General features: G+C 42.0%; 2 protein-coding genes and 1 non-coding gene across 7 annotated transcripts in view; 1 reads left to right on the top strand and 2 right to left on the bottom strand.

The window, feature by feature from the left end:
* The first annotated feature begins 2499 nt into the window (after positions 1-2499).
* The window catches only part of F2 (coagulation factor II, thrombin), a 329241-nt gene continuing 306304 nt past the window's right edge, over positions 2500-25436 (top strand). The window contains exons 1-14 of one of the 2 annotated variants that reach the window (XR_010080538.1): positions 2500-2654; positions 3551-3714; positions 4709-4733; positions 4953-5003; positions 5493-5598; positions 5680-5810; positions 7421-7717; positions 8076-8189; positions 8465-8588; positions 9050-9217; positions 9548-9721; positions 9837-10015; positions 11282-11352; positions 12088-12340. Coding sequence is in view for 1 of the 2 variants with exons in the window: in XM_063398444.1 (XP_063254514.1) it covers positions 2576-2654; positions 3551-3714; positions 4709-4733; positions 4953-5003; positions 5493-5598; positions 5680-5810; positions 7421-7717; positions 8076-8189; positions 8465-8588; positions 9050-9217; positions 9548-9721; positions 9837-10015; positions 11282-11352; positions 12088-12231 (1827 nt within the window). In the remaining variant the exon portion in view is untranslated. Of the gene's footprint in view, positions 2655-3550; positions 3715-4708; positions 4734-4952; positions 5004-5492; positions 5599-5679; positions 5811-7420; positions 7718-8075; positions 8190-8464; positions 8589-9049; positions 9218-9547; positions 9722-9836; positions 10016-11281; positions 11353-12087; positions 15103-25436 lie in introns of those variants that run through there. The other variant, XM_063398444.1, reaches the window with a different exon arrangement.
* The window catches only part of CKAP5 (cytoskeleton associated protein 5), a 51068-nt gene continuing 40888 nt past the window's right edge, over positions 15257-25436 (bottom strand). For all 4 annotated transcript variants that reach the window (XM_063398439.1, XM_063398442.1, XM_063398441.1 and 1 more), the window contains 12 exons: positions 24714-24886; positions 23465-23638; positions 22919-23039; positions 22076-22255; positions 21464-21651; positions 20986-21061; positions 20018-20206; positions 19774-19908; positions 19175-19258; positions 18922-19081; positions 17173-17327; positions 15257-15990 (listed from right to left, as the gene is read on the bottom strand). In XM_063398439.1, coding sequence (XP_063254509.1) covers positions 15736-15990; positions 17173-17327; positions 18922-19081; positions 19175-19258; positions 19774-19908; positions 20018-20206; positions 20986-21061; positions 21464-21651; positions 22076-22255; positions 22919-23039; positions 23465-23638; positions 24714-24886 — 1890 coding nt within the window. In that variant the 3' untranslated portion in view covers positions 15257-15735. The remainder of the gene's footprint in view (positions 15991-17172; positions 17328-18921; positions 19082-19174; positions 19259-19773; positions 19909-20017; positions 20207-20985; positions 21062-21463; positions 21652-22075; positions 22256-22918; positions 23040-23464; positions 23639-24713; positions 24887-25436) is intronic.
* On the bottom strand, positions 22761-22871 carry LOC134551781 (small nucleolar RNA SNORD67). The gene has a single exon (XR_010080681.1). It is a non-coding gene; the product is annotated as a small nucleolar RNA SNORD67 (small nucleolar RNA).

The following is a 25436-nucleotide window of genomic DNA, read 5'->3' as shown; positions in this document are numbered from 1 at the left end:
CAAGGCCAAACCCCCTATATTCTGCTCCCTGGAAGTTGAAAAAGTAGTTACACAGGAAAAAAAAAAAAGCCAAAGGCTTTCTTCTTTTTTTACTTAAAAAGAAGAATCAACACACAGAAGGAAAGATCAAAACTCCCAACTGCGTTACAAGCCGTAACTCTGGATGGTAAAGGTATCCTAAATCTCTTGTCCTAAGAAAGTAAATAGCATCCATCATTCATGGGTGAGTGAAGGCAGAAAGAAAATGAAATTATAAAAATTTGCTTATAGGAATGGAAGGGTTAAATGTTGGAGGGGTGGGAGTCATCCCTGGAGAGGTGATACCTGATGCATGCTGTGCTGCTGCAGAGGCTAACCACAGGAATGGGAAAAACAGGGAGGAGCCCTAGAAGCACATTATGGAATGAGAAAAGGCCACAATGTGAAGAGTGAGCATCTTTAATTACTAACAATGTTGTGAGACAGCAGAAAGGGCTGGAAAGTATCCCAGGATGTAGTGAAAATCTCCAATTACAATGCAAACCCATAGTAAAGAAATAAAAGAAACCTAAGTGACAGATGTGGTCTTGAGTAATCTAGAGATAAAAGGTTTCAGCAGTTACAGTTAACAACCTAGTTGCCCTGATGGGTGGGTTTGTCTTGTATCACAGGGGAAACAAGAAGAGCAGCTGGGAAAGAAGCAGCCAGACATAGTGACAGAATCATCATTAGTTTCAGTAAAGGTTTTTCAAACAAATGCTTAAGCAACAAAATGAATGTAGGAACCAGAACAGAAGTAATGTTAAAGGAAGATGCCATAGTTAAGTATTAGAAGACATTTATACCTCTCTGATAACCAAGCTTAACTTATAACAGCTTAACTGCTGTATTGTAGCATTGCTTAAAGTTAGCCTTATATACTGCATGATCCCATGGAAGGTGGTAAGACCATTCCTTTAAAAGAAAGACAAGAAGAGGGTAAAAATCTATGCACAAGTATAACAAAGTTGACTTAAGCTGCAGTGTAAAAGCTGCCTAGTTATTATAAAGAAGAAGCAGAGATGCAGAAATGAAAAAGAAAGTGGTTGAGGATATTGAAAGTTGCTTGTGCCTCCTCTTCCAGTGAGGAGTGGAGATGGCTGTGTGGGACACAGCAGCAGCTCTGACCTCACCACTCTTGTTTGTGCTTTTTCCTGTCCCTGCCCATGCTCTCTGCCTAAATGCTAAGTAACATGGGTATTTCTAGGGCTGTGTCTAATCCCATGCACACACTTTCCACTCAAGTAATTTCCACCCAGGGAATCCCAGCCATTCCTAAAGGTGTCTCTCTAAAATCCAGAGCAAGGAGTAGAGATGTGTGTGGATGAGAACAGGAGATACTCTCATGTGAGGAAGGAAGCCTCTGCAACTGCTCTTTGTACCAGTGTCCAGAGTCATTCCTCAGCCACCCTAATGCTAATATTTGCACTCCTTCTATGGAGATAAACATTACAGATGTATTAGCTGCACAGAGGCACAGCACAAAATACGCTCCCTGCTGGCAGGAAGCACTTTTGTTCCATGTGGCAATTCCTGCCCTGCTTTCTGCTGTTTTTCCCACTCTTGCTAATGGTCTGCTTGCTGTAGCAATCATCAGAGCCTTCACAGCTCAGGTAGTCCGGTTCTTGACTTAATAGCTGATTTCATGACATCCAGACCATTCCTGTCCCCCTGTTCCTGGAAGCCCTTGTTTTCCTGGCTGGTTTTGGGTGTGCTAGTTCCCTGCTTGTCAGAGTTTCTGTTTCCTTTTGGATGGACTTTGGTAGGTTCCACTATGGGGGAAAGGGGGAACTCAGCCTTCATGCTGCCTCATCCTCCTCGACTCAGCTGGGAATTACAAGGCATTGGGAAGAATGCACTGCAAATGGAACTGCTGACCTAACTGGGAGGAAAATTTAAATTCCCAAAGGGCTGTCGAAGGCACCCTTTCTGCTCCTTGTCATGGGCAAGGGAGAAGGGGGAACATTGAAAGTGTGTGTTGTGGTGCCAAAATAGCTGAGGCTGAGCTTGCTGATAACTGCAGGAAGGAAAGACAACTGAGCACTAGGAAGAATCAGGGGGGCTTGCAGCTAAAAACAGGACTGGGAATGGCTAAGGAAGTCTCAAAGTCTTCCTGCATTTGAGGCTGCTAGAGTACAGCCTCTGAGAAGAGTCAGTAGCAGGGACCTGAACCAGCATGGTGGGGAGGCAGCGATGGTTCCAGAGACTGCACAGGAGCAATGCCAGGGAAAAGGAGCAAACTCTCTGGCTGGGATGGCTGTGAGCTGGCAGAGGGACCTCTCTCCAGCCCAAGTTCTCCCTGTGCCCTGGGACACACCTGTCCTCTTGCTACTCGTGCCATCGTCCTAGATATGAAATAGGAAGTTAAGTAAGGAAACGAAGATGCTCTGAAGGGAGGGAAAGATGCCAAGAGAGGAGGGGTAAGAGTCCCACTGTCCCTGACATACCACGACCTGGAGTCCTGTTTCTTCATTCTGGTTCAATATTAACCCAGCAGGGCTGTGACTCCACTTATTCTGCTTCCTTTGCAATCCCCCTGCAGCCAGGGCTGAGCAGCATGGCGCACACCAAAACCAGCATACTGAGGGGCCTGCTCTTCTCCAGCCTTCTGCACCTCACCTTGAGCCACGCTGGAGGTAAGACTCAAGGGCAGAAGAACAAGTAGATGACAGGAGGAAGAAAGGCTTAGTTCTTTCTATGGGTAGCACAGGTGGCAAGTTTTCTTCCTCAAGTCAGGAGGACAGGCTAAAAGCTTGAAGTTGGGAGCAAAAGGGTGCTAAGAATTGAGTGAACATAGGAGGATGCACCTGTCAGCTGGTGACAGCACTCAGTGGATTTTACGGGTCACCTGGGAAATAGCAGGGAAGGGGACTGTGGCTCAGTCCAGGATCAAGATTAACACAGCTATGGGGCTTTTGGGGATAGAGTTCTTCAGCTGGACCTAGGTGACTTAAATTCTCCATTGCTTCCCCAGCTGTCCCTTGTCAGAACTTTAGGTCATACAAAATATGCCAGCTTCCTGCTCACTGCTCCTTTTTTAGAGCCTCTAATTGTCTTTTCTTAACACGAGGTTAAGTCCTCTCAGACCCACTACTATGTGGGGGAAGACCTGTCTCCAGGTCTCAAATCAGGGGCTGTGAACATGAAATGGAAACAAGCTGTGCTTATCAAAGTGATCTGAGGCTAGCAAGACAGAAATACAGTGGCTGGGGACAGGGACAGCAGCAAGCTCAAAGCAAACAAGCTTCTATGTAACTGCAAATAAGCAGAGCAGTTTTGCTGAGGAAGCAGTGTTCCTGTCACTTCTGTTCCCTAAGTGATGGGAGCTGTGACGAGATGAATTCCAGAGAACCTGCTTTGATCATTAAGCGTACACCTGACAGGGCTTCTCGTCTCTGTATGGTGCGCTGGGGGAGGCTGGGCTGTGGGATCACCACATCAGCTGCATGTGGATTTTGGAAACTGCAAGGGGAGACAAAGGTGCCCTCTGGCTGTGAGCAGCCCTTTGACTGGCAGTGTTCTGACCTGATAGTTTTCCTGGAAAAGGGGCAGGCACTGTCAGTGCTCAAGCGCCACCGACGTGCCAACAAGGGATTTCTGGAAGAGATGCTTAAGGGAAACCTGGAGCGAGAGTGCCTGGAGGAGAAATGCAGTTACGAGGAGGCTTTCGAAGCCCTTGAATCCATCGATCAGACGGTACGTACCAGGAAACATTGCCCCAGGCAGCCTCTGCAGGGACACACCAGCAGGCTGCACACACAGCCAGGGGCCAGGGCTGTAATAGTCAGTTCTGTGAAGCAAAGATGAGGCTGATGTGTGCACGCCCCAAGGCAAGCTCAGGCTTCCTTAGGGAGCTTCCCTTCTTGAGTCACTGCAGGGAATACATCTGAAAGCTCAGGTTCTTTTCTCTTCCTCTCTATGCATGAAGTGACAAGGTGCCATTGGTCCTGAACAGCATCTTCCACTCGTTCAGCATGGTACCTCACACATGTGAGCTCCTGTCCCAGACACTCGCAGAAGCACTGGCATAGCAGCCAAACTCTGAGTGCAGGTGCCTCAGACGCCTTTGAGCTCAAGTTTTTGCATGCCCTGTCCCTTTTTCCAGTTTCCAGACTCACTCACTCTGCTAAATTTGTGCTGCATCCTTTTGGGATTTGCTCCTAGCCCCAAGGCTGGTGTCCCTGTATTTTTACACACCCCAAAAATACAACAGATAAACAGTTAGGAGCCTAAGCCACAAGACACTACCTCTGTGGAGTACTTCAAAAGCAATCAGCCACAGGCTACATGGTAGAGATGTAGATCCAAAGAGCTGAACAATACCTACATGTGATCTGTGGCCTTAGAAATTCCAGGTTCAGTTGCTTGGACTTCTGCACTGTAGCCAACTGCTCTACAGAAAGCTCTGCTTGCTCTGCAGGTTGATGAAGGTTGTAAGCATCTTTGGTCTCTTTAGAAACAACAGTCCTGTCTTGATTCCTGAGTCTGATGTGTGGGAATGTGGTTTTGTATCAGACTTTTTGCTTTGACTCCATAGTAATTGGTACAAACAGAGCTAGATTAGTGGGGTTTTTTTGTTGGTTTTTTTTTGTGATGGGACATTCGCTTACTGGTTTGAATTGCAGTAGCCAAGAAAAAGGTTTCATGTTTTGTGGCCCTAAATATATTTTTTTCTTTTTCTTTTTTACAGGACATTTTTTGGTCAAAATATCAAGGTAGGTTGTTTTGAGTCCTGCAGGTACTCTTATCCCTTAGGATGCACTCTCTCCTGGAGAGAGGGCTCCTTCTTTTAAGAGCTCACTTTCCAGGGCTAAGCACTTGTACTTGGTCTCTAGATGAGTGAAAAACTGGTGATGATGCTTATGTGGATTGATGATGATGCCTCTCAAAGCATCACTTTTATATAATGTGTCTCTTTCTTCTTATTTTGCTAGTATGTCAGGGCCTGGGAATGTCCAGGACAGTTCTGGATGCTTGTCTAGAAGGTATGAACTTCATGCTGACCTCAATCTCCTAGATACAGTGAGTTCCAGGAACTTGCTTCCTACAGAGATTGTACAGAAAAAAAATAAACTGATATTAGAGAAGCCTTCTAATTATACAGAAAAATACCAGGGGAGGAATTTGAAATTACTTCTTACTCTGCTTTCCCACTAACTATTTCAATAATCTGGCTTGTGCACTGAAATAGCACGGGGTAAATATCTTTATCCTTGCGACAGTTAGGTGTGAGCAGCCTCTCAGAAAGGCTCTGAGCCAAAGCAAAGCACAGAGCCCTCAGGGACAGCTCCCTCTGATGAGGCCGAGACAGCTTAGGCTGTGTGCTCTTCTCATGGGAAGAGGATGCCTCTGCTCGTGCAGGCTCACGCACCCAGCAAAAGTTAAAGGGATATGTGAGAAGGTACTTCTGACCTTGAAAAATGCAAGATCCAGTTCCACTGACCCTGGCTTACACTGTGTTGGGATTTTGTCAGGTAACTGTGCTCTTGGGCTGGGCCAGAACTATCGGGGAACAATTAGCCACACCAAGTCTGGGATTGAATGTCAAGTGTGGACAAGCAAATACCCACATATTCCTAAGTAAGTTCATCTCCTGCATACCCCTTAAGAGTTCTCCAGGGTGTCCTTTCTTCCTAGCCTAACAGGCTCTGTCTCTCATAGATTTAATGCCACCATTTATCCCAACCTCATTGAGAACCACTGCAGGAACCCAGACAACAACTCGGAAGGGCCATGGTGCTACACCCGAGACCCAACGGTGGAACGGGAGGCGTGTCCCATCCCTGTGTGTGGTATGCCCCAGCACTGCAGAGAGCCCTTCACTCACAGCTAAACACTGCACTGATACTAAAGCAGCCAAAGAGAGGGTTAAGGAGGAGGAATGCTTACATGAACAGAGGCCAGTAGAAGTAGAGAAGCTGCATCTTAAAGGGTAAAAGAGCTGAGGAAGAAAAGTCACTGAGTTGCCCATACATAATGAGCTGTTTTCTCTAGATTATGCTAATCTAGGTCTAAATTAAAACCAGTATCAGCAGTCTTGTGGAATGTAGTACAGTATTTTCTAGTCAGTCACCCCAAAATCCTTGCCTGGTTATCTCTAATTTGTGACAGCCATGAGTCAATGTTTTTTGGTCTGAATTCCTACCTTTAGGACAAAATAATTTCAGTTTGGGCTTGACTGCCTGCCTCAACATTCTCTCCTGTGGAGGTGTGCAGTTTAATACTCACAATCTCAAGTAAAGAGAAGATGCCCTTCTCTCATCACTGCATTGGACATGGATGACCATCCCCCTACACTTACACATTCCCGTTTCTCCCCAGTACAGAGGTATCTCCCTTGGGGCTCGACCTCTGTCTCAGAACTGGTAAAGGAAAGAACCTTCTCACACTGAAGTTTCTCTTCCCAAAACAGAAACTAGAAGCAACAACTCATAATCAAAAGTTAGAGGTCAGCAACCATTTTGACATGGGCTATTTCGAAATTCTGAAAGCCATTACCATTGCTCTGGTCTGCAGAATCTAACAAACTGAGATGAAATGCTGCTCTGCTTTGAGGCCATCAAGTGCTAACTCTGTTCATCAGTTAATTTCTGACCTGCAGTAATCTTACAGTTACACTTCCATGTGCGTGGATATAACAAGATTAGAAAAACCTCAGTTTTGTGCACAGTTCTTTTATAATCATGTTGACATGAGTCAAAAAACAGAAGCAGTTTCACTGATTAAGGTGAAGGCTACTTGCCCAGTGGCTGCTGTGCAGCAGAGTGAATAGTCAAATGGGGTCTCCCTTCACATGGGGACTCCCATTGTGCACAAGGAGAAGGCACCTTGAAGCCAAGCAAGAACAGATTGGATACCCACTCCCTCAGGAAATACTGCTTAAGACTTGCAGTCATTAGGACACTTGTAAGAAAAACTATGAGAAGGCTTGCAGGGAAAATTTTCACTTACTAGATTTACAAGCACCGGCATAAGTTAAATTTGCCATTTTAGTAGAATACCACAGTAAAACGCTCCCCCAAATATGGCCTAGTTAAGCATTTTAGAATAAGGTATTGGAGAACCTAATAAAGCAGAATTATGATGCCTGAGACACCAATCCATCTCTCTTGAGCTGGTTCTCAGATGCCCCGGAAGGGAACAGAATACTGTTCCTCATATCTTAGTGACAAAGAGAAGTGTGATGAATAGTGCCAGCCTCACTTCACATACTGCTGGACCACCTCTGACACTGCAATATTTTAGGGGGCCACCACATGCATGGAAACACAGTGGGAGCTTCCAAACATAATGGGAGTCCCCACAGAACTGTAGGCTTTAGTAGAGGGGCTGTGGTGCTATTTGCTAACAGCACTTCTGAGTGCGCAGCTATGGCTTAAATCACAGCTCTCTGTCTTTCCAGGTGAAGATAGAACAACAGTTCCATTTACTCCACTGGCCGTAGAACCTGCACCAATGGAGCCTTGTGAACCAGAGAAAGGCATGCTTTACACAGGGACCCTCTCAGTCACTATGTCTGGAGCTAAGTGTCTGCCATGGAACTCTGAGAGAGCCAAAGAGGTGCTCCATGGAAAACACATCGACCAAGAAGTGGAGCTGCAAGAGAATTACTGTCGGAATCCAGACAGAGATGACGAGGGTGTCTGGTGTGTCACAGATGAACCACCCTACTTTGACTACTGTGATCTGCACTACTGCGGTGAGAAGTCTGCATAGGTTTGGGTAGGCACACATTTGAAGCAGTGGAAAATAACAGGAGTAGAATGAAGTGCTTGGCCAGGAGGCATAGACAAGGATGTACGTGCACTACGCACATGAGTCCTGTTTGTCCATGTATCACATGCACTACCCTGCCTCAGGTGCATGACACTGTTACCTCTGTCAGGGGTTCTCCCTGAAAACTCACACTGGTGGACAAGGCACATTAAAGAGCACTGGTGTTTTAACACATCATTCCTTCATCAGACCCACTGTGTAGGGAAAGGAACGTATACGTGGCTGATAATTATGGCACTGACACTTAAGCCTTTTACCATGTTTGTCTTTCCATCTCTCAGACAGCTTACTAGAGGATGAGAACCAAGAGTCTGAGGGACTAGCAGGACGTTCTACTATTCCTAAAGAGTTCAAAACCTTCTTTGATGAAAAAACTTTTGGTTCTGGTGAAGCAGGTGAGCAAAAACTCTAGATACAGCATATTTGCAGAAGGACTGTAGCTTCTTCCTATTCACTGTTCCTCAGAAACATCAGCTAACCAAAAGCTGTTAAAAGCTGGGGAAGATACTTAAGTTTCTTGAAGACCTCTCAGAAGTCAATATCCAGTTCCAATCATGGAGCTAGTAGCAGTTCCTTTCTAAAATCTTCCAGTTTTGCATGCTGACTAAAGACAACAGTTCTTCGCTGTCAATGAGGTAGAGTAGCAAAGCCAGATTACATATTTTTTCAGATTGTGGCACTCGTCCTTTATTTGAGAAGAAAAAGATAACAGACAAAAGTGAGAGGGAGTTGTTGGATTCCTACACAGGAAGAATTGTCAATGGGGATGATGCAGAAGTCGGCAGCTCCCCCTGGTAAGTACTGTCTTTGCATTTGGGAATTGTGTCTTCCTTCTCTTCAGCTCAAGCAGGTAGAAATGAAAGGGCTTGCCTATCTTAGGCAGCATGCAGAAATTACAGATTCTAATCAAAGCTTCTCAAAGTGGTTAACAGAGTAGTACTAAAATACCTGGAAAGAAACTTGCATTTTGAATCAAGTATGCAACCACCAGAAAAAGCAAATGTGTTGGTGTATTTCATCTTCATGTCCTCCTATTTCCACCTTTGCTGGAACAAAAGATGAGAAACTTCTCCAGGTGAAAGAAATGGGGTAAATGGCCTACTAAATAAGATATGCATGTCCAGGGAAGACTTTTGCTACAGAGCTACTTAGGCAGTTTTGTCAGTATAGTGCAATGCTGCTTCCTGCTCACTGCCAATTCTACACCAGGACCCATTTAATTCTGCTAAGGGCTTCCTTCCTTCACATCTCTCAGGCAGGTGATGCTCTACAAAAAGTCTCCCCAGGAGCTGCTGTGTGGTGCCAGCCTCATCAGTGACAGCTGGATCCTGACTGCTGCTCATTGTCTTTTTTATCCACCCTGGGACAAGAATTTAAGTACAAGTGACATACTGGTGCGGATTGGCAAGCACGTAAGAGCAAAGTAAGAGTCTGAATGAAGTGAGAAGCAACTAGGCTTCCCCTAGAAGTAACAAGATACTTTGCAGTTGGGCTGTCATTCAGTATCTGAGGAAGTATTATAGCTAATGTTGGATGCCTCACAATAACAGGATCTAACGGGGCCGTTGTTTGCTGCTTTTGCTGATCCTGAAAGTTGAATTGAAAGGGAGAAAGGAAGCCTGGGAAATCTAAAAGGGTGCACATATGTAAAGACAGCATTGTCTCAGAGGGTACAAAGCTGAGAGTATCACAAACTCCACAAGACTCTCAGCTGCTACTGTACAGCGAGTTCTTTCCTTCATAACTATTTCAGATATGAAAAGAATAAAGAAAAGATTGCTCTTTTGGATAAAATCATCATCCATCCCAAGTACAACTGGAAGGAGAACATGGACCGAGACATTGCACTCATGCACTTAAAGAGACCCATCAGCTTCAGTGACTACATCCATCCTGTCTGCCTGCCTACCAAAGAGGTCGTGCAGAGGTGAGGAGAAGAGAGAGAGAAAAGGATGACTTCTCAAGGCTATTTGCAGTAAGAGGGCCAGGCAGGAGAAAGCTGTTACAATACATTTAAATTACACTTGTGTTTCCTTCCACAGGCTGATGCTGGCAGGTTACAAAGGGAGGGTAACTGGTTGGGGAAACCTGAAAGAAACGTGGGCCACTAACCCCTCCAACCTGCCCACAGTCCTGCAACAGGTCAATGTGCCCATTGTAGATCAACGTACCTGCAAGGCATCCACCAGAGTTAAAGTCACTGACAACATGTTCTGTGCAGGTAAGTAACACTGGAGTCCACAGGCACAACTTGCTAGAGAAGTCAAGGGCTCTGAGCTCCTGGTGTGACTTGTGCAGCAAGGTTACTTTCTGATAAATTTGCAAATGCTCTCCACAAAGAGTAACTTCCCTATGATAAGAACCTTCTCAGCTCTCAGAAAACATGAAGGCTGGAGAACTTAAAGCTAGGAATGAAGTTTGCAACACCAACCTGTGTCAGGCACTGGTCTAATGGTACTAGCTAGCAGCAGCTGTGGGACAAGTAGAGTACAGATAAAATTATCTTTTCGCCAGTACATAGAGCAGTTCTGTGACTTTCTAAATTAACCCATTATCCTATTTACTAGCACACCCATTATCCTGTCTACTAGCATGTCTCAATCTCTTGGTGCCCATTCATACTTATGGCTACAAATTTTGAAGGCTCCCGCCTTCCTAAATCTATTCTAGCATCGTACCCTTTTCAAGTGAGAAGGGGACACAGAATTCAAGTTACCAAGAGACTATGGATTTATGTACCAGTCAATAGTTTCTGCTGTATTCTTCATTTGTGTAGACTATCAGTTCCTACAAGCAAGTATTGTGGGTTTTGACTAAATTTGTGCTGCTTGCATCTAAATGCATGCGATTGCTTGAGTTAGGATGGAAGCCAATTACACGAGTGTGCTGAAAATACAGAGCTCTTATGGATTCTTTTTCAAGATGACATTCTTTGAAACAGCTGAGATGCAGACATACAGAAAAGAATGAAGACACAGGTGACGGGAAAATGCAGAGAAACTATCTAGTTCATCAGGAATGAATGAAATCCTCTTCCTCTTCACAGTGAGACTTTAGGAAGATAGCTGGGGAGAGGAAAAGCAGAACTTACAGTGACAGGAAGGTCAAAATGGGTACAGCAATGTGCCTCTACAGTAAATAGAAGAACAGGGAACACAGACTATTACAAGTAAATTTCTAAGACAAGAAAAGCACCGTAGCTCAAGTTACAGGTGTTGTACAATGTCAGTGCAAGTGACACCAACAGCAATTCTGATGAAAATACGGGAATGAGAGCACAGAGGGTAGATTCAAGAATGCTGCAAAGACAGATGCAGTGTTAGAATTTTTACATGGATGAAAAACAAAAGTCCAAGAGTTGACAGAATCAACAAACAATCTCATGGCTCCCAAAATATTTACACTATTTATCCCAAAACTTTAAAGAAAACATGGCCAACACCAGCCACTCCCCCTACAGCCAAATGTCCATTTTTCTTGCCTGTAGGTTACAGTCCTGATGAGTCAAAGAGAGGAGACGCCTGTGAAGGAGACAGTGGGGGACCTTTTGTAATGAAGGTAAGTTCAACAAATTCAAGCTTTTAAGATATATGGAGATAGGTTTGTTCCATGCTGAACTTCATAGTCTGAAAAACAGCAGCAGAGTTGAGCCACTGCTGAGTGGCTGAAGCAAACCCAGCTCACCCAAGGTGAGCAATGGAGATAAATCCTGCAGTCATCCAGCCCCATTTCTATATATTGAGCTCTCAGCATATTGGGAGATGACCTGCAGGACCCCTGAGTGATGGCCAATTCTTAACTGGACATTTAAGACTAGAGACAAAATGACTCCAATACACTCTGTTGGAGATGCCAGTGTGAATCCCAAAGTAGCATCCATCATTAAAAAGGCTGGTGCACATCCAAGGTTTAGATCTGAGATTGTTTAGCAGCTTGCTAAACAATCCAGAGCACAAGTCTTATGAGGCGTGGCTGGGGGAGTTGGGCTTGTTTAGCCTGGAGAAAAGGACACTCGGGGGAGACCTCCTGAAAGAAGGATGTAGCTAGGGGGCACTTGGCCTCCTTTTCCTGTCAAGCAAAGACAAGAGAAAACGGCCTCAAGCTGTGCCAAGGGAGGTTCAAGTTGGACATCAGGAGAAACTTCTTCACTGAAAGAGTGCACTCAGTGATGTGGTTTAATTAACATGGAGGTGTTTGGTCAAAGATCTTGGAAGTCTTTTCCAACCTTAATGATTCTCGGACTCTATAAAGTCTCTTGCTCCTTGTGCCAATCCCATTTTTTCTTTACTTTAGAACCCAGATGACAACCGTTGGTATCAAGCAGGAATCGTTTCATGGGGAGAAGGCTGTGACCGAGATGGCAAATATGGATTTTACACCCATGTATTCCGCCTGAAAAAGTGGATACGAAAAGCCATCGAAAATCATGCGCGATAGATGAAACATTTACCTTACTTGATCTCAGTTTTGTTACAATGCTCCACTTTAAAACATAAGCATAGAAAATCCTGAAGTAAAACAAGTTATATCCTTACAACCTGACAAAGTCTTATCCCTTCAAAATAAAAGCTCTGAAACCCATCTTCTTTTTATTCATGCTGAGTTTAGTTGCAGTTGGATCTAAGTCATGACAGAAGCCAGGATTACCACAGCATGAGCTACACTGCTAATTACCTGTTGTGCTTCAAACAAATTCCCCTCCCTTCCATCAGCTATAATGAACAGGTTTTGGACCTCACATAACAGCCTTGTCAGTCACAGCAAGAAAGATTGTGGCCTCATGCACTATCCTTTTCCTCCCTTCAAGACAACTAATTTTCTGTTTTAGTTTTTGACCCACATATGTACTGGAGATAACAACCCTACAGTACCTGTGGCATTACACAAAACACCAATGTCAAAAGTAAAGCAATTTGAAGTTGTTTTGAACAGACAAAGTGTTCCCAGCTACAACAGCAGGCAATAAATACCAGCACCACTGTGTGCAATCCATCCTACAAAGGAATAGTGGCTTGAATACATTAAGCAGCACTTCCAGTAAGTTCCTACACAGCAGGTGGTGCTGGGTCCTCATTGTGTATTTTCCACCTGCACAGCAAGATTCTGAAGGAAGCAATTCATGCAGTCCTTGTCAAAGCCTGCAATGGAAGCATCCTGCACAATACCTGTTTGCTTGTGTTATAAAGGCTGTTTAGGGATCACTCCAAAAGCCAGCTTCAGTCTTTCATAAACTCCTCTTTAGCAGGAATTTGTGGACGACTGAGGACCCAGAGGGACAGCAGTAAACACAAATTCTTCACCACTGAATTTGTTCAGCCCAATTTTCTACTAACACAATCATGAGATCAGAAAATTCTCTTTGCTCCCTATGGCACCACGTTTCTAAACTTCTCACTCACAATGCCATAACGTCCCAGGAACAGGCAACAGTGAAGTTAGTTATTCTAAAAAAAAGTTACTGATCAATTAGTGTCTGGCCACCTCCTTTTAGATAGCTCATCTGGGAACCAAGTTGAAGCAGCCCAACTTGATTGCCTAAATAAAGCATAAAAACCAACCTCTCAAAGAAATCTGAAGAACAAAACCTCAAAAGCTTAAGTTTCATGACTGTTTAAACTCATTGATAAGCACAGACACTGAACACTGAAAATGTTTAGCCTTTCTAATGTTTAAATTTTAAGCCTCATGCCTTCACTAGTATCAAATAATCTGTGACAAAGAGGGGAACCAGGACCATACCGTTTCTGGAGAAGTTACTGTTCATATTGACTTGTTACAAACAATACAGAGGAATCATTTTTAAAATTCAGTTTAATGTTATTTAAATATTGTCTGGGCTAAAGATTAGGCTTTATTAATTTATGTGCACAAGTTTTAGTTCAGAACTCCCAGGATATTGAGTCCAACCAAACACTACAAAGACACAGGGCAAAAACTCATTCATAAAAACAACTGTATCTTCTGCTACTCAATTATTCCTGTATTTCACTTCTGATTCAGCTTCAAATTTAAAATAGTTTATACAGATTTGCAGGCATTGCTGTTTTAACATCCTGAGCTAATTAACAAATAGTTCTTCAGAATGTCTGCTGAATATGGTAAAGGAACATAGGGATTATTTTAAATGTCACTAAGTTTCAGAGAGCAGCTAGTAATTGAGAGGTAGTGGCAGTAACTCTAGTGTCAGCTGACACAAACTATTCACAAACTGCCCCAGTTTAAGTGCAGAAAACCACAGCACTTACCAATAAGAGCCAAACCTCCACTTGTAAGAGAGCTGTTCCATAAGTGCATGCCCATTTCAGGTTATGAGAGGAGACTGACTACTGAATCGAGGCAGTGGAGCACTGAATGGCATCCTATCAGTTAACACAGGATGGAGAACGCTCGTGATCACCTGCTATCACGGTGTGCAAACTCACCATAAGCACCAAGCAGCATTATGTCAACTGCAACCCCAGCCTAGAGGTCCTGGGAAAGGAAGATTTTAGACATTTGCAGAAGCTCTGGCATAGATCTGCTGTACAAGTACTAATTTAAAGCCACGCTTTTAGTGTAATCAGGCAAGACAGTTTCAGTAATGGCTCTTATGCAGACGGCTGGTCCACATAGCAAACAACAAAAGCAGCAGTTATATGGAACAGATTAAAATCTAGCATAGAAGTGTGTTATTTTAAGTCTGCCTGTCCAACTCTTCAATAACTCTGTTCTAGCTATGGAACAGATGTGCAATTCATGCTTCACAACCAGTTTTCACATGGAAGTGCAGTAATAAGGTGAAAATACATCACCTCCCTAGAAATGAAAGGGCTAGAAAGGATACACAGTGTGTCTTAATCTTCACTATTTGGAGCTTCTGAAAAAGGCTAATCACTCATAAAAAAAAAAAAAAAAAAAAAAAAAAAAAAAAAAAAAAAAAAAAAAAAAAAGTGGCTACAACTTTTGCAGACTAGCTCTATTAGGTGTCTTAGTTACAACATGGTAACATCTGATGTTTAAGAATAAAAAGAAGTAGTGAGTGAGGTTTACCTGCATGAGGAACACTGCTTAACCAGATGAGCTCAGGACAAATGAGTCCACTGACTGTACACTGCTACGCTATTCCATACCAACAGGCTCCCTCAAAGAAAGCTCCCTCAGATGTGACCACACAGTCTGGGTAAAAGCATCACAAGGACTAGATAATTCAAAATAAGCATTTCAGCAAACGAAGTATTTTCAAGTTACAGAAACTTATTCCAAAACAAAAAAGCAACTATATGAAAAATGTACTACTGCTCATAGAAGTAAGAGTGCAAAGTCTCAGGACTGCACCCACATATTTCCACTCATCTTCCTTATAGTGTATCCAAGCCCCAAGGTTCATGCCAGCTTAGTTCAGTTGCTAGATGCCCAGTCACTAACATTCAGAAATAGAGAGTGACCTCTAACCAGCAGTCACTGCTGTTCCTATAGAGGCTGGTATAGTTAATGCAAACTTTATTTACAAAAGACACTTAAATTAGTTACTTCATGCCATGTGTCCATACAGAATCAACGGTTGAAGGATTACATGGAGAAAAATTCACAAAATTAAAAGTGAAATCACTAAAGGTCTTCTAAGAGTTAAGAACTAGGAAAAGATTTTACAGACAACTTTACAAATAAAAACCCCAAGTCATGAGAAACTAGTCTGAGCAAGAGGATGGTTGTTTACAGGTCTGTACACTAAAACTAATACACAGACAGCCTTCTATTGTCAAAGAGATGCTCATTGAGAAGCAGATTATGTACAAATACTTGTGCCACAATGACTCAACCCCCCAAAATCCACTGTATTATACATAAACCAGTTTGTATACATTAGGCCTAAACGAGGCCATTTAACTATGAAGACTTCTAGTTTAGTAAACTAAAGCTGAAGACAGCCCCAAGCAACAGCGATACCGTCTCTTTGCATCTCTATTTGCGACTGCTTTTTATTCTCTCCAATCTTTTTTTCAAGTCATCAATATTGGCCGCTGCAGAGGAGGATGAAGCCAGGGTAGTTCCAATGCCAGAGGAATGAGTCTGATTGGAGTCCAGGTCCAGATGTTGGTACTGCTCCCGGGACTCACGCAGCTGGGAGAGCTTGCTGTGAAGCATATCTGTAGAGGATGCAACTGTAGGGAGTGTTGGTTTAGAGAGCAGAGACGTCAGAGGGGGTCTGTCTTCCTGCTGTGAGGGAGGAAAGTGAAGTGTTAAATACATAGTGGTAAAGGCCATATAGAAAGTAGAAATCATAATCAATGTTTTTTCATCTCTACAGAAAACAATAAAAACAGGAAAGGCAAGAAGCACTACAACAAAGGCGATCTGGAGCAATAAAGTCAGTACCATGCAAAGCTAATTACAGTACTCAATTCTTATCATCTGAGTAGTTAATTTTTAATTTTATGTCAACAGGGACACAAAGAAACTTGTCTTTCAAGACCAAAAAATTATCTGCAGACCAGAGTTTTATTAAGATAGACTGCCAGAGTCTTGAACAGCCTAAATTCCAACACAAGAGAAAAATCCCTGCCTATGTGCAACATCAGCAGACAATGAATTTTCTGGAAGAATGAGAAGAGGAAACTTTAACTGACTGGCAAGACTGAACCTGTCAAAGACTTCTTTGTGTCAATTCACTGTTCTTTTACCAACTGATATTTCCATCTGAGTTACTTACCTTGTTAGTATCATCTAGGAAACATTTCCCCTCATCAGAGCTCTAAACTGAACTCAAACTTGTGTCAAAGGTTAAAACAGTGATGCATCTGGATGACTATTCCTAGAGTGAACATCACTTCTCATGAGGCCAAATTCAAATTTCAGGAATTGGCACTAGATTCCCAACACACAGATCACTGAACTGAAAGAAATTTTGCTTCACAGGTTTCCAATGCCAAGCTCATTCAGCATTCCTGTACCTCAGTATCCATACACCCAAAATATATAAAACTTCAAAGCTTTAATTCAGCTGTCATCTTTGTTTCAGAGCAGAAAGATCTACATTTTCCACATCATTCATCTCTGAGGTGTTAACTATTAGAGAACAGTTGTTGTTTGAACCTTTTTGAGACTCAACTTCCCAGCAAGAGAAGATAATAAGCAACAGGCCTGTAGAAACAACCTGCACATAACACCAGTGATGCAGACAGAGTGGCTGAAATGCAAGCCTACTTGGCCAAGTAATGAGTTTAAAGCCTTTTCTACTAGACATAGTGACATGCAGTGAGTAGCTAGGACATGCATTATAAATAAAAGATCATAAATTCTGATTGGAATCTGCCTTCTGGCATTTGAATTCTTAAAAAAAAAAAAAGTGCAAACGAAGTGCCTCCCCAGGGGATTGACAAGTGTTGTCAAGTACAATACCTTTGCGTTGTCAAGGCCACAACGCTGCCTGAGGATTTTTAATCTTTCCAAGTAAACTGAAGGCCCCACTTCCTCCCCATTTGTGTTTCCTATAGATGAAGATACAGTGTGGGTAGACGCAGGAACACATGTTCCTTCCATCTGAGGAGAAATTCCTGGAGGATGAGGGGAAGGAAGGAGGAAAGTTAAAAAAATTTAAAACATCAGAAAAGAGTAAATCTCTTGGTCAGTTCCTTGAAATAAGATGCAATGGATGACAAAATAATCAACCTCTTATTTGCATTTGCTAGTATAGACATATCTGGCCTTTCGTTTCCTTGCAAAAGTGACAATTGAAAACCAAGAGAAGAAATGGACAAATTTAAGGAGTGGCTGCAGAGCAGCTCTAGAAGGTGAAGCCAATAGCTGAGAGAACAGTGCAGGGAGAGGAAGATGCTGATATGCATCAGCAGTGACCATAATGTCCAATGGTAGAACCGAGCAATTGGCAAGGAGGGAAATACTTAGCGTTGTCTGTCTATTTCTAGTTTAGTCATACTTTTGGGATAACCACTGATTCTAACCCTTCTTTATCTCCCATTTGTGCAACTTGAAGGTTTTTTTTCCAACTCAGTCTCAAAGAGTGACTTCTGGAATGCACATAACAAGGTTTTTAAAGCTTCCCTACCAAGAGACTAGAAAAGGAATTTACATGATGAAAAACCTTTTCCATTATTAGAAGAATTGCAAATTCTAAGACTTAGCATGGACAAGGATTTGTTCTCACTGATTTACTACAACGGTGTTTAAAATAGATAAAAGGAGAATTAAGGTTAAGCATTTATACCTTACTCTACATAAAGCACTGTTACAATATGGAACAGCATGTTTTATTATATCAGACAAAGTTAGGGAAGAAAAAAAAAAAAGACAACCATGGCACATAAATTTGGGGTTGAAAACTGTTGAACTTCTATTTCTCAGCTGTACAAACTTTCACAATTAGAGGTAGAATTTTCTGTCCTGCATAGTTGGACACATTTAGAAGTTCTGAAAGAACCTCGTACTATCTATCTTCCTAAAGGAATCTACAATACAGGGATAGGAGAAGGAGCAGTAGTAGAGAAAAGGCTAATGTTTCACAGGACACTATGAAACGAGTAAGAAATAGAAGTTAGAGGTAGTTTTGCTAGACTGTGTATCAGCTTTTACTGGCAGCTAATAATTTGTCACATTCCTTCCCTAATATTCCATTACTCCTTTGTATTTATCTGCAGTGAAAGGACTCAACAATGAACAGTTTTACAGTAATTCACCCAACTAAAATGCTAATTTATTGGAAAGAGATCATCACAAATTCTGCAGAAACAGAAAATACTACTATAAAAAGCCTCCTATATGTTTTTAGTAAAAAGGTAAAAGGAAATTCTGAAAGCTGCTGCTACTGTTTTAAACCAGCTTTATACCTTGCAGAACCAATTCTTGATACCAGACATATGAAACAACCCACACTACAGGATATGGATTAGAACCAGATGTTTGCCAAGTCTTTCAGATGTTTTCTACATTTAGTGTGGTTATTACTTCTGTTTTTGTAAAGAATGCATACTCCCTACAAATGGTGCCTCGTGAAACAACATGAGCAGCAAGAAAATACATGGCTTGCTTCAGAAACCCATAAATGTAAGCAAATATTTATTTCTACCAGGAGACATGTAACTGTTCTATCTCTGCTTCTCATAAACCAATCAGTTTTGCTACAAGGTGTACCTGTAGAAGTAGCAATGCGTCCTTTCCCTTCTCGTTCTGTTTCTATCAGTCGGAGGCCTCTCTCCACATAGCTTTGGAAGAACTGAGAGGAGTTTTTCAGGAAGGGCTCAATGTCTGCATCAGAATATTTCTTTTTGTATTCATACAGTTCTGCCAGGCCCTGGGAGGGAAGAGTTGCTGTGTATTACTACAACTGCTGCATATACCATTCTAGTGTGTTATGTTCTCTTCCTCACAGGAAGGGGGCACTCACCTCCTTGGTGTTCTCCTTTGAGCCAATCTTCTTAAATATTTCTGCCAAAATATCATTGACTTTGGCTTTTGAAGCCTTTTCCTCCTAAACAAATAAAGAAAAAGAGACTTTTAAAACAAAATGAATAAAACCAAACAGAAAAATCCATGACACCCTCAGACCTACTAGTTGGATACAGAGCTTCCCAAGGTGAAGAAAACCTTTCAGTGATCAGGGTTCTACATGGCCACTTTACACAGAATGTGAGCAAGGGCTGTAGACTCCTTCTGAGAAGTTAAGTGTTTAAAACCTATTTTGGATATGGCTAACTTTTAGTAGATCACATGCAGTACCATGCAGCACAAAACTAGTGCCACACATTTGAATATCCTGAAGAGTACTTCATCCTGGGATATGCACAGAATACTCAGGTCAACACACACAACAAATTCTCGAAACAGCCGTAAATGAAAATTTCGCTTTATAAGAGTATTTCCAACATTATTTGCACGTTGAAAAGGGAATTACTACTTGATATTCCACAAACACAAAATTAAGTTTATTTCTTAAATAAATTACTTTACACTCCCTTCCCCTGCCAACACATTTTCGTTACTTACTATGCGAGAAGCTCCTTTTTCTGTATCCTTATCAGCTTTTCCAGCCTGGTCCATGGCATGTTTCATTACTCTACAAAGGTGAGCTTCTAGCTCAGACTCATTTTTGTTGTCTATCATTGTTAAATGATCTAAGATCTAAAATGAGAAAAAAGGGGAATTAAAAAAAAAAAAGAAAAAAATGGAAATATCCTAGAGACTGCATGAACATCCAATTTAAAAATACATGACTCGTGATTGCTCTAACCTTGGGCCCTTTCAACTTGCACAGGGTGTGAAGCAGAGTCTTCAATGTCCTAATGGGGAACTCACTCTTACATTGCTTCAGCTTCTCTTTGGGAAAGACCTTCATGAAGATGTGGATATCCAGCAGAATCCGATCCAGATTGATGCTATTAATGGTTTCTGGAAGAAGACGCACCATCCTCCACAGACACTGGAACGAGAGGTAGACTTTAAAGCAAGACAACTCAAGAAGGAAACACTTGATTATATAAGCAGAAGTTACACAACACTATCACTGAGCCACTTCCCTCTGCTAGCACATCATACAGGCACACACTCTGTCTGCTGCTCAAGCTATATTTGCAGTGGTACGTACTTTCTCTTTGTAACTGGCTGTAAGTATCCAGATCTTTCTTTAGAGCTGATGCATAAATGAGGTGCTGACTTCTCTGCCTATAACAGGAGACTAAATGCTTTCTGCGAAGAAATTTCAGCAGATAGTACATATGTGCTGCGTACACCCACACAGAGCATAATTTCTTTAGGTTTAACCTCATTAAGAATGCCTGAGCTGTCCTTAAATCATGCCAGTTACAGAAGGGTGTTGTATGGTAAGGAAAGATCATGCTCTTGCCTTCAACGCAGACATGTGCCTGTTTGCTCTGCCTTTTAATACAGATGACAGGACACAAGTCAGCTCCAGCCTGGCACTGTTTGAATCCCTGGTACAGTGCGGTGCCCAAGCAAACAAGCCCAGCAGGTGACTGTACACCTCTGTATGGAGTTGGTATTAGTGTACACAAGTTTCTCTAAACTAACAACAGGTGTAAAGCTCCCTCCTAAGGTCTCTATATATGTGACATCTAAAGATCAGAATTATAGAAATTATAGTTCGTGTTATGGACATTAACTTTTTTAACTCCATCTGTTTTTTCAGGTAAGATGATTCAGATAAACATCATAAGTTCAAAATCTCTACAACAGGCTCACCTTCATGACAAGTTCTGAAAACTTGGGAGAACTGGCTGTTGCTAGAAGACTATCTTGCAGCAAAACAAGCAGAGCACTAAAAGGAATAAATTTATAAAGGTTACACAGAAAAAGTGCTATACACAAGAAAAAAGATTCCAACTCACCACAGACTATCACATCAGAGACTGGGGTTAGTCCAGCAGTTGTGCAACAGCTCTTTCCTTCTTTCTTTCTAGTATGTTACAAGAATTTAAGAGACAGTCTGCTGAACTTCAAAGCACAAAAATTCATACTAAGCTGGTTTGTTCAGTTTGCCTCCAGCTGTGCAGTCAATTTCTGATCACTGATATCAATCAGTGATAATTCTTTATTAGCTACCTGAATGAATCTACAGACATGGGTCTTTGCTTACAAAGTGACTAACAAGCTCAGCGGTTTGAGGAACACAAGAGAACAGGTAAAGAAAAGCAGTAACTGTGCAGTTTTCATTACATACCTCAAGATGTTGGTCTGGTCAGACTTCTCCAGGACTTTCACTACCAAGAGGTTGACTGATCGGATGACCTGCTCACCCTCCTCAAGATCTTCAACCCGAGAATCCAGCATTAATGTAATAAGACCATGCATCAGGTCTTTAAGCACACCAGTGGATGCCTCTCGAGCCAGACTCTCTATCTGAAATAGCTACAGATTGAAGAAAGCGTTAGTTTTCCCTGCACATGATCCTTTAGTATAGGGACTTCTCTGGACTACACTGTCAAACCTTGACATCACCCTGTTTCCCAAAGAGTGAAAACAGTCCAAACACAGGTATGAAAGAAGTTATTTCTACTGACTGACTTCTGAAAACACTCAGGCCACAGTACTCAAAAGGTAAAGAATATTAAAAACAGAACTTAATAGAAGTCTTAATGGCTGTATTTTGCAGCAGCAGAGACCTTCTTCCCCAACTTCTCATTCCCCACCTGCTCTATAAAGGTGCATTAATGAGCAGATGGCAACAAACCTTCGTAAGAAAGACTCAACACAGCAAGCTAATCTAGGTAGAGAAACATTCCATTCTCCCACAACTTCTGCACAGAAGTTACCTGCTATAGCAAAGCCTTACCGTGATCATGCTCCCAATAATACAGCTGTAAAGTCTGACAATCTCATCTTTGTCCAGCTTCTCATCGGCCATGTGTGTATTGTAGATTAACCGGAGCTGCATAAATGTGGCTATTAGGAATTGGTCGATGTGGCCAGACATAGCTTCTGCTTTGTCCTCCTGTTTGAGTACCTCATCAATCTAAGATTTAAAAACAAAACACTCTAGTAAAGTCAACATAATGCAAACAGTGCAAAATGACAGTAATTTAAATACTGTTCTGTAGGAAGGGTTTTGCCCTGACCAATCCATTTGCCAAGGCAGTTGTATTCTAAGCTTTCACCCAAAATCAGTAGCTAGAGACTTGTATTGCTAATCCAAATACAGCCAATTACTGATATTTTAGAGAACTGCAATCCTATCCTGTACACAAAAGAAAACATCAACATTATAAATTCTGGAATTTACAGCTTTATGAAATCTTCTGGACAAAAAAACTTTTAAGTAGTTAAAGCCAGCCTAAACCCACGCAAAAACGATGGGGCAAGACAATCCTTTTGCGAAGGATCTCTGAAACAGTTAAGCCTCGCTGACTTATTGGCTTTTACAAATTCATAGCACAAATAATTTGACAAAACCAAAAATATCACTAATGAAAAAGCATTAAGTTTAACCTGCGTCTTTCAAGTGGAATTTCTATTGCTAAAGCGAGTCAGATGGCCCCTGTGCACTTAGTTTTGTCATCAGGGAGATTCTGAGCAGAGCCCACGTCACCTGACATGATTGCTCCACCACAGTGCAACTCATCACCCTCGCAGGCCAAGTCTGGTACAGTGGGATTAGTTGCTGCCTTAATTCACTTACCTGTGTGAGAGCCTGGATGCTTGTGTTTATATCACCACTGGCTACTTGGGAAATGACAAAGTTGATAGTAGAAGCTGTGTTACTGTGCATGTCATCAAAGTGTGGGGACACAGCACGGATTCTAAAGGGTTGAAAACAGGATTCATTACTTTTTGGAGAGCTACTTTAATATACACTTAACTGCTGTATTTCAATAATGATTTAGTGACAAGGGAAAAGGATTTCATTCTTCACTGAGGATTCTCAATGAAGGAATCATTCCTTTTACCATGACTATCGCACTATTTGTAAAGACACTGATGATGCATTTACAAACTCAAGATCCTCTAACTATAAAAATGTCTAAGTAAAACTCATGTCTTTCGCTAAAAATAACTGGTCTCCAGATTTCAGGAGAGTACAACAGATCTTTGTTTTGTCCTCTCTTCAAGTTATCCTCTTATGAAAACAAATCTGAATGTAGAAACTGGCACTATCAATTCACCTTCTCAAAATACTTTTTAGGCAGCCCTGCTGATTTCACTTAGGAGTTAAAACTACACTCACTTGGGCTCAGGAATCAAGACTGGCTCAAAGATGTCATCTAGTTTGTGCTGTACAAGTGCTGGCATCTCACATCTGACGGTTCCATTGTCATTTTCAATTTCATCAAGATCCAGCTGAAATTCCCGTGGAACCGTATGTGTTGTCTCAGAGTGGCTGCCCATGTTGCGATTTTGGCTGTAGAAACCAGGAGAGAATTTTAGTTTATTACACATACAGTGTTTATTATACATACACAAGAGGCAAGAATATTAGCACTAGCATCCACTGGTAGCCCTAAAGCTCTCATACTAGCACAGGCTTTGCAGTTTGGATTATATTCCAGCCCCTTAACTTCCTCTGCCTTTCCTCTAGTCCTGAAGGCCAGAAGAGCAGCTGCTACTTACTTGCCCCCTCCTAGTTTCTCTTGTAAACCACAGTTTACAATACCATTAAAGGAATATAACTTGAAAGTTTGAGTGGCTTGTTTTTGCCTTTGGTTTTTAAATAATGGACAGCATGCACATGTATAGAGCAACCTCACAAGCTCCTCTGAATCCAAGACCCCTGGCATCCTCACATGATCTAGGTTGCATATCAGATTTTCCAAGGAAATATTTTAATACATTGTTTTCAGCATAGACTTTTATTCCAAAATAATGAGCAGGTGCCAAGGAATAGTTTCTGAGCTTTTTGTTTTGGGTACTGTTGCCCCAGGCTCTACAATTCACAAATGCTTATCCATTACATAATTAGAACAGGGTCTAACAAATACCAAGTTCACTGCAACGCATTGAATGTTCTCCCAATATCTTTAACAGTGGCTTAATGTGGAAGTGCCATGTCTGTCTGCAGCTTCATCCACAGTCACCTTGGCAGAAAGCTGTATTACTGTTTTTTTCTTTTCTGTAATTCGGGGACTTGTAAATAACCTAGAGCTAGCCATGGCAAACCTGTCACCCTCAGGAAGGGATGGCTAGGATAGAAATTGAAAAATAGAAGAGCCTTGCTACCAAAGAGTTAGTGGGCAGTACTTACATCCTATAAGTGCGATACATAATTCTGTCCATGGAGAAGCAGTGAAAAAAGGCACAAGACCATTTAGAAAGATTTTAAGACAGACAAGACAAAAAAATTTCAGACATTTAGATTTATATTATTTGGCCATTTTTCACAACATGCAAAGATGATGATACAAGAACTAAAATGACATTGTCAGACATATCAGCACATACACTATGCAGGCTAGAAACGATAATGTAACATGACATACTTGAGTTTGGAGGACATGTCCTCAGGTTGTCCCTTGCGCATCATGCTGGCGTTGGCGCTGATGTTCTGGGTGCGCTGAGGTTTCTCCTCTGCCTGTCTCACTGGAGCAGAAGAGGGTCTCTTGGCTGACCGCTTTATTCTTTCCTCCAGCATGCTCATGTCTTTCTCTGAGAGCTGTAACACACGATGCTTTCACTCAGCCTGAGTTGTATGGGTTTTAGAAATCTCAGTACAGGATTTGCACCATAGTTGTTAGTGCAGACTGAAGTTCTCTAACAGAAAGGTGGGAACTGTCAATGCTACCTCCTAGCAGCAAACTCACCAGGACACTGGACTGTCAGGAGCTACTTCAAGAGCTAATGAACCCATCTTGACAAGCTGTAATACAGAATACACCTATTTCTAGCCCACATAACTTTCAAGAAATAATTCATCTTGAATTCAAACTATAGTATTATCCTGTGTTTGTAATTGTTGCATGTGTTGCTGCAAAAACCCTAAACAAAGAGACACCACCCACTTCTCTATATTCCCTATTAGCAGACCAGGCAGTGCTTTAACACTCCTGACCCTGCCACAGAAGCCAGAGTCCTTCTGATAGTTGTCCTGTTCTATTACTCATAATTCAATATGAACACCAGATCAGGCAACTCAGGCAGTGCTTCAACTCAGACAGTGAAAAGATTCATATTTACCTGCTTATCTACCATACCAAAGACTACCA

This window comes from Prinia subflava, chromosome 5 (assembly GCF_021018805.1).
Source record: "Prinia subflava isolate CZ2003 ecotype Zambia chromosome 5, Cam_Psub_1.2, whole genome shotgun sequence".
NCBI lineage: Eukaryota > Metazoa > Chordata > Aves > Passeriformes > Cisticolidae > Prinia > Prinia subflava.
Note: the sequence above shows the minus strand (reverse complement) of the source record. Positions and strands in the feature narration are given on the sequence as shown.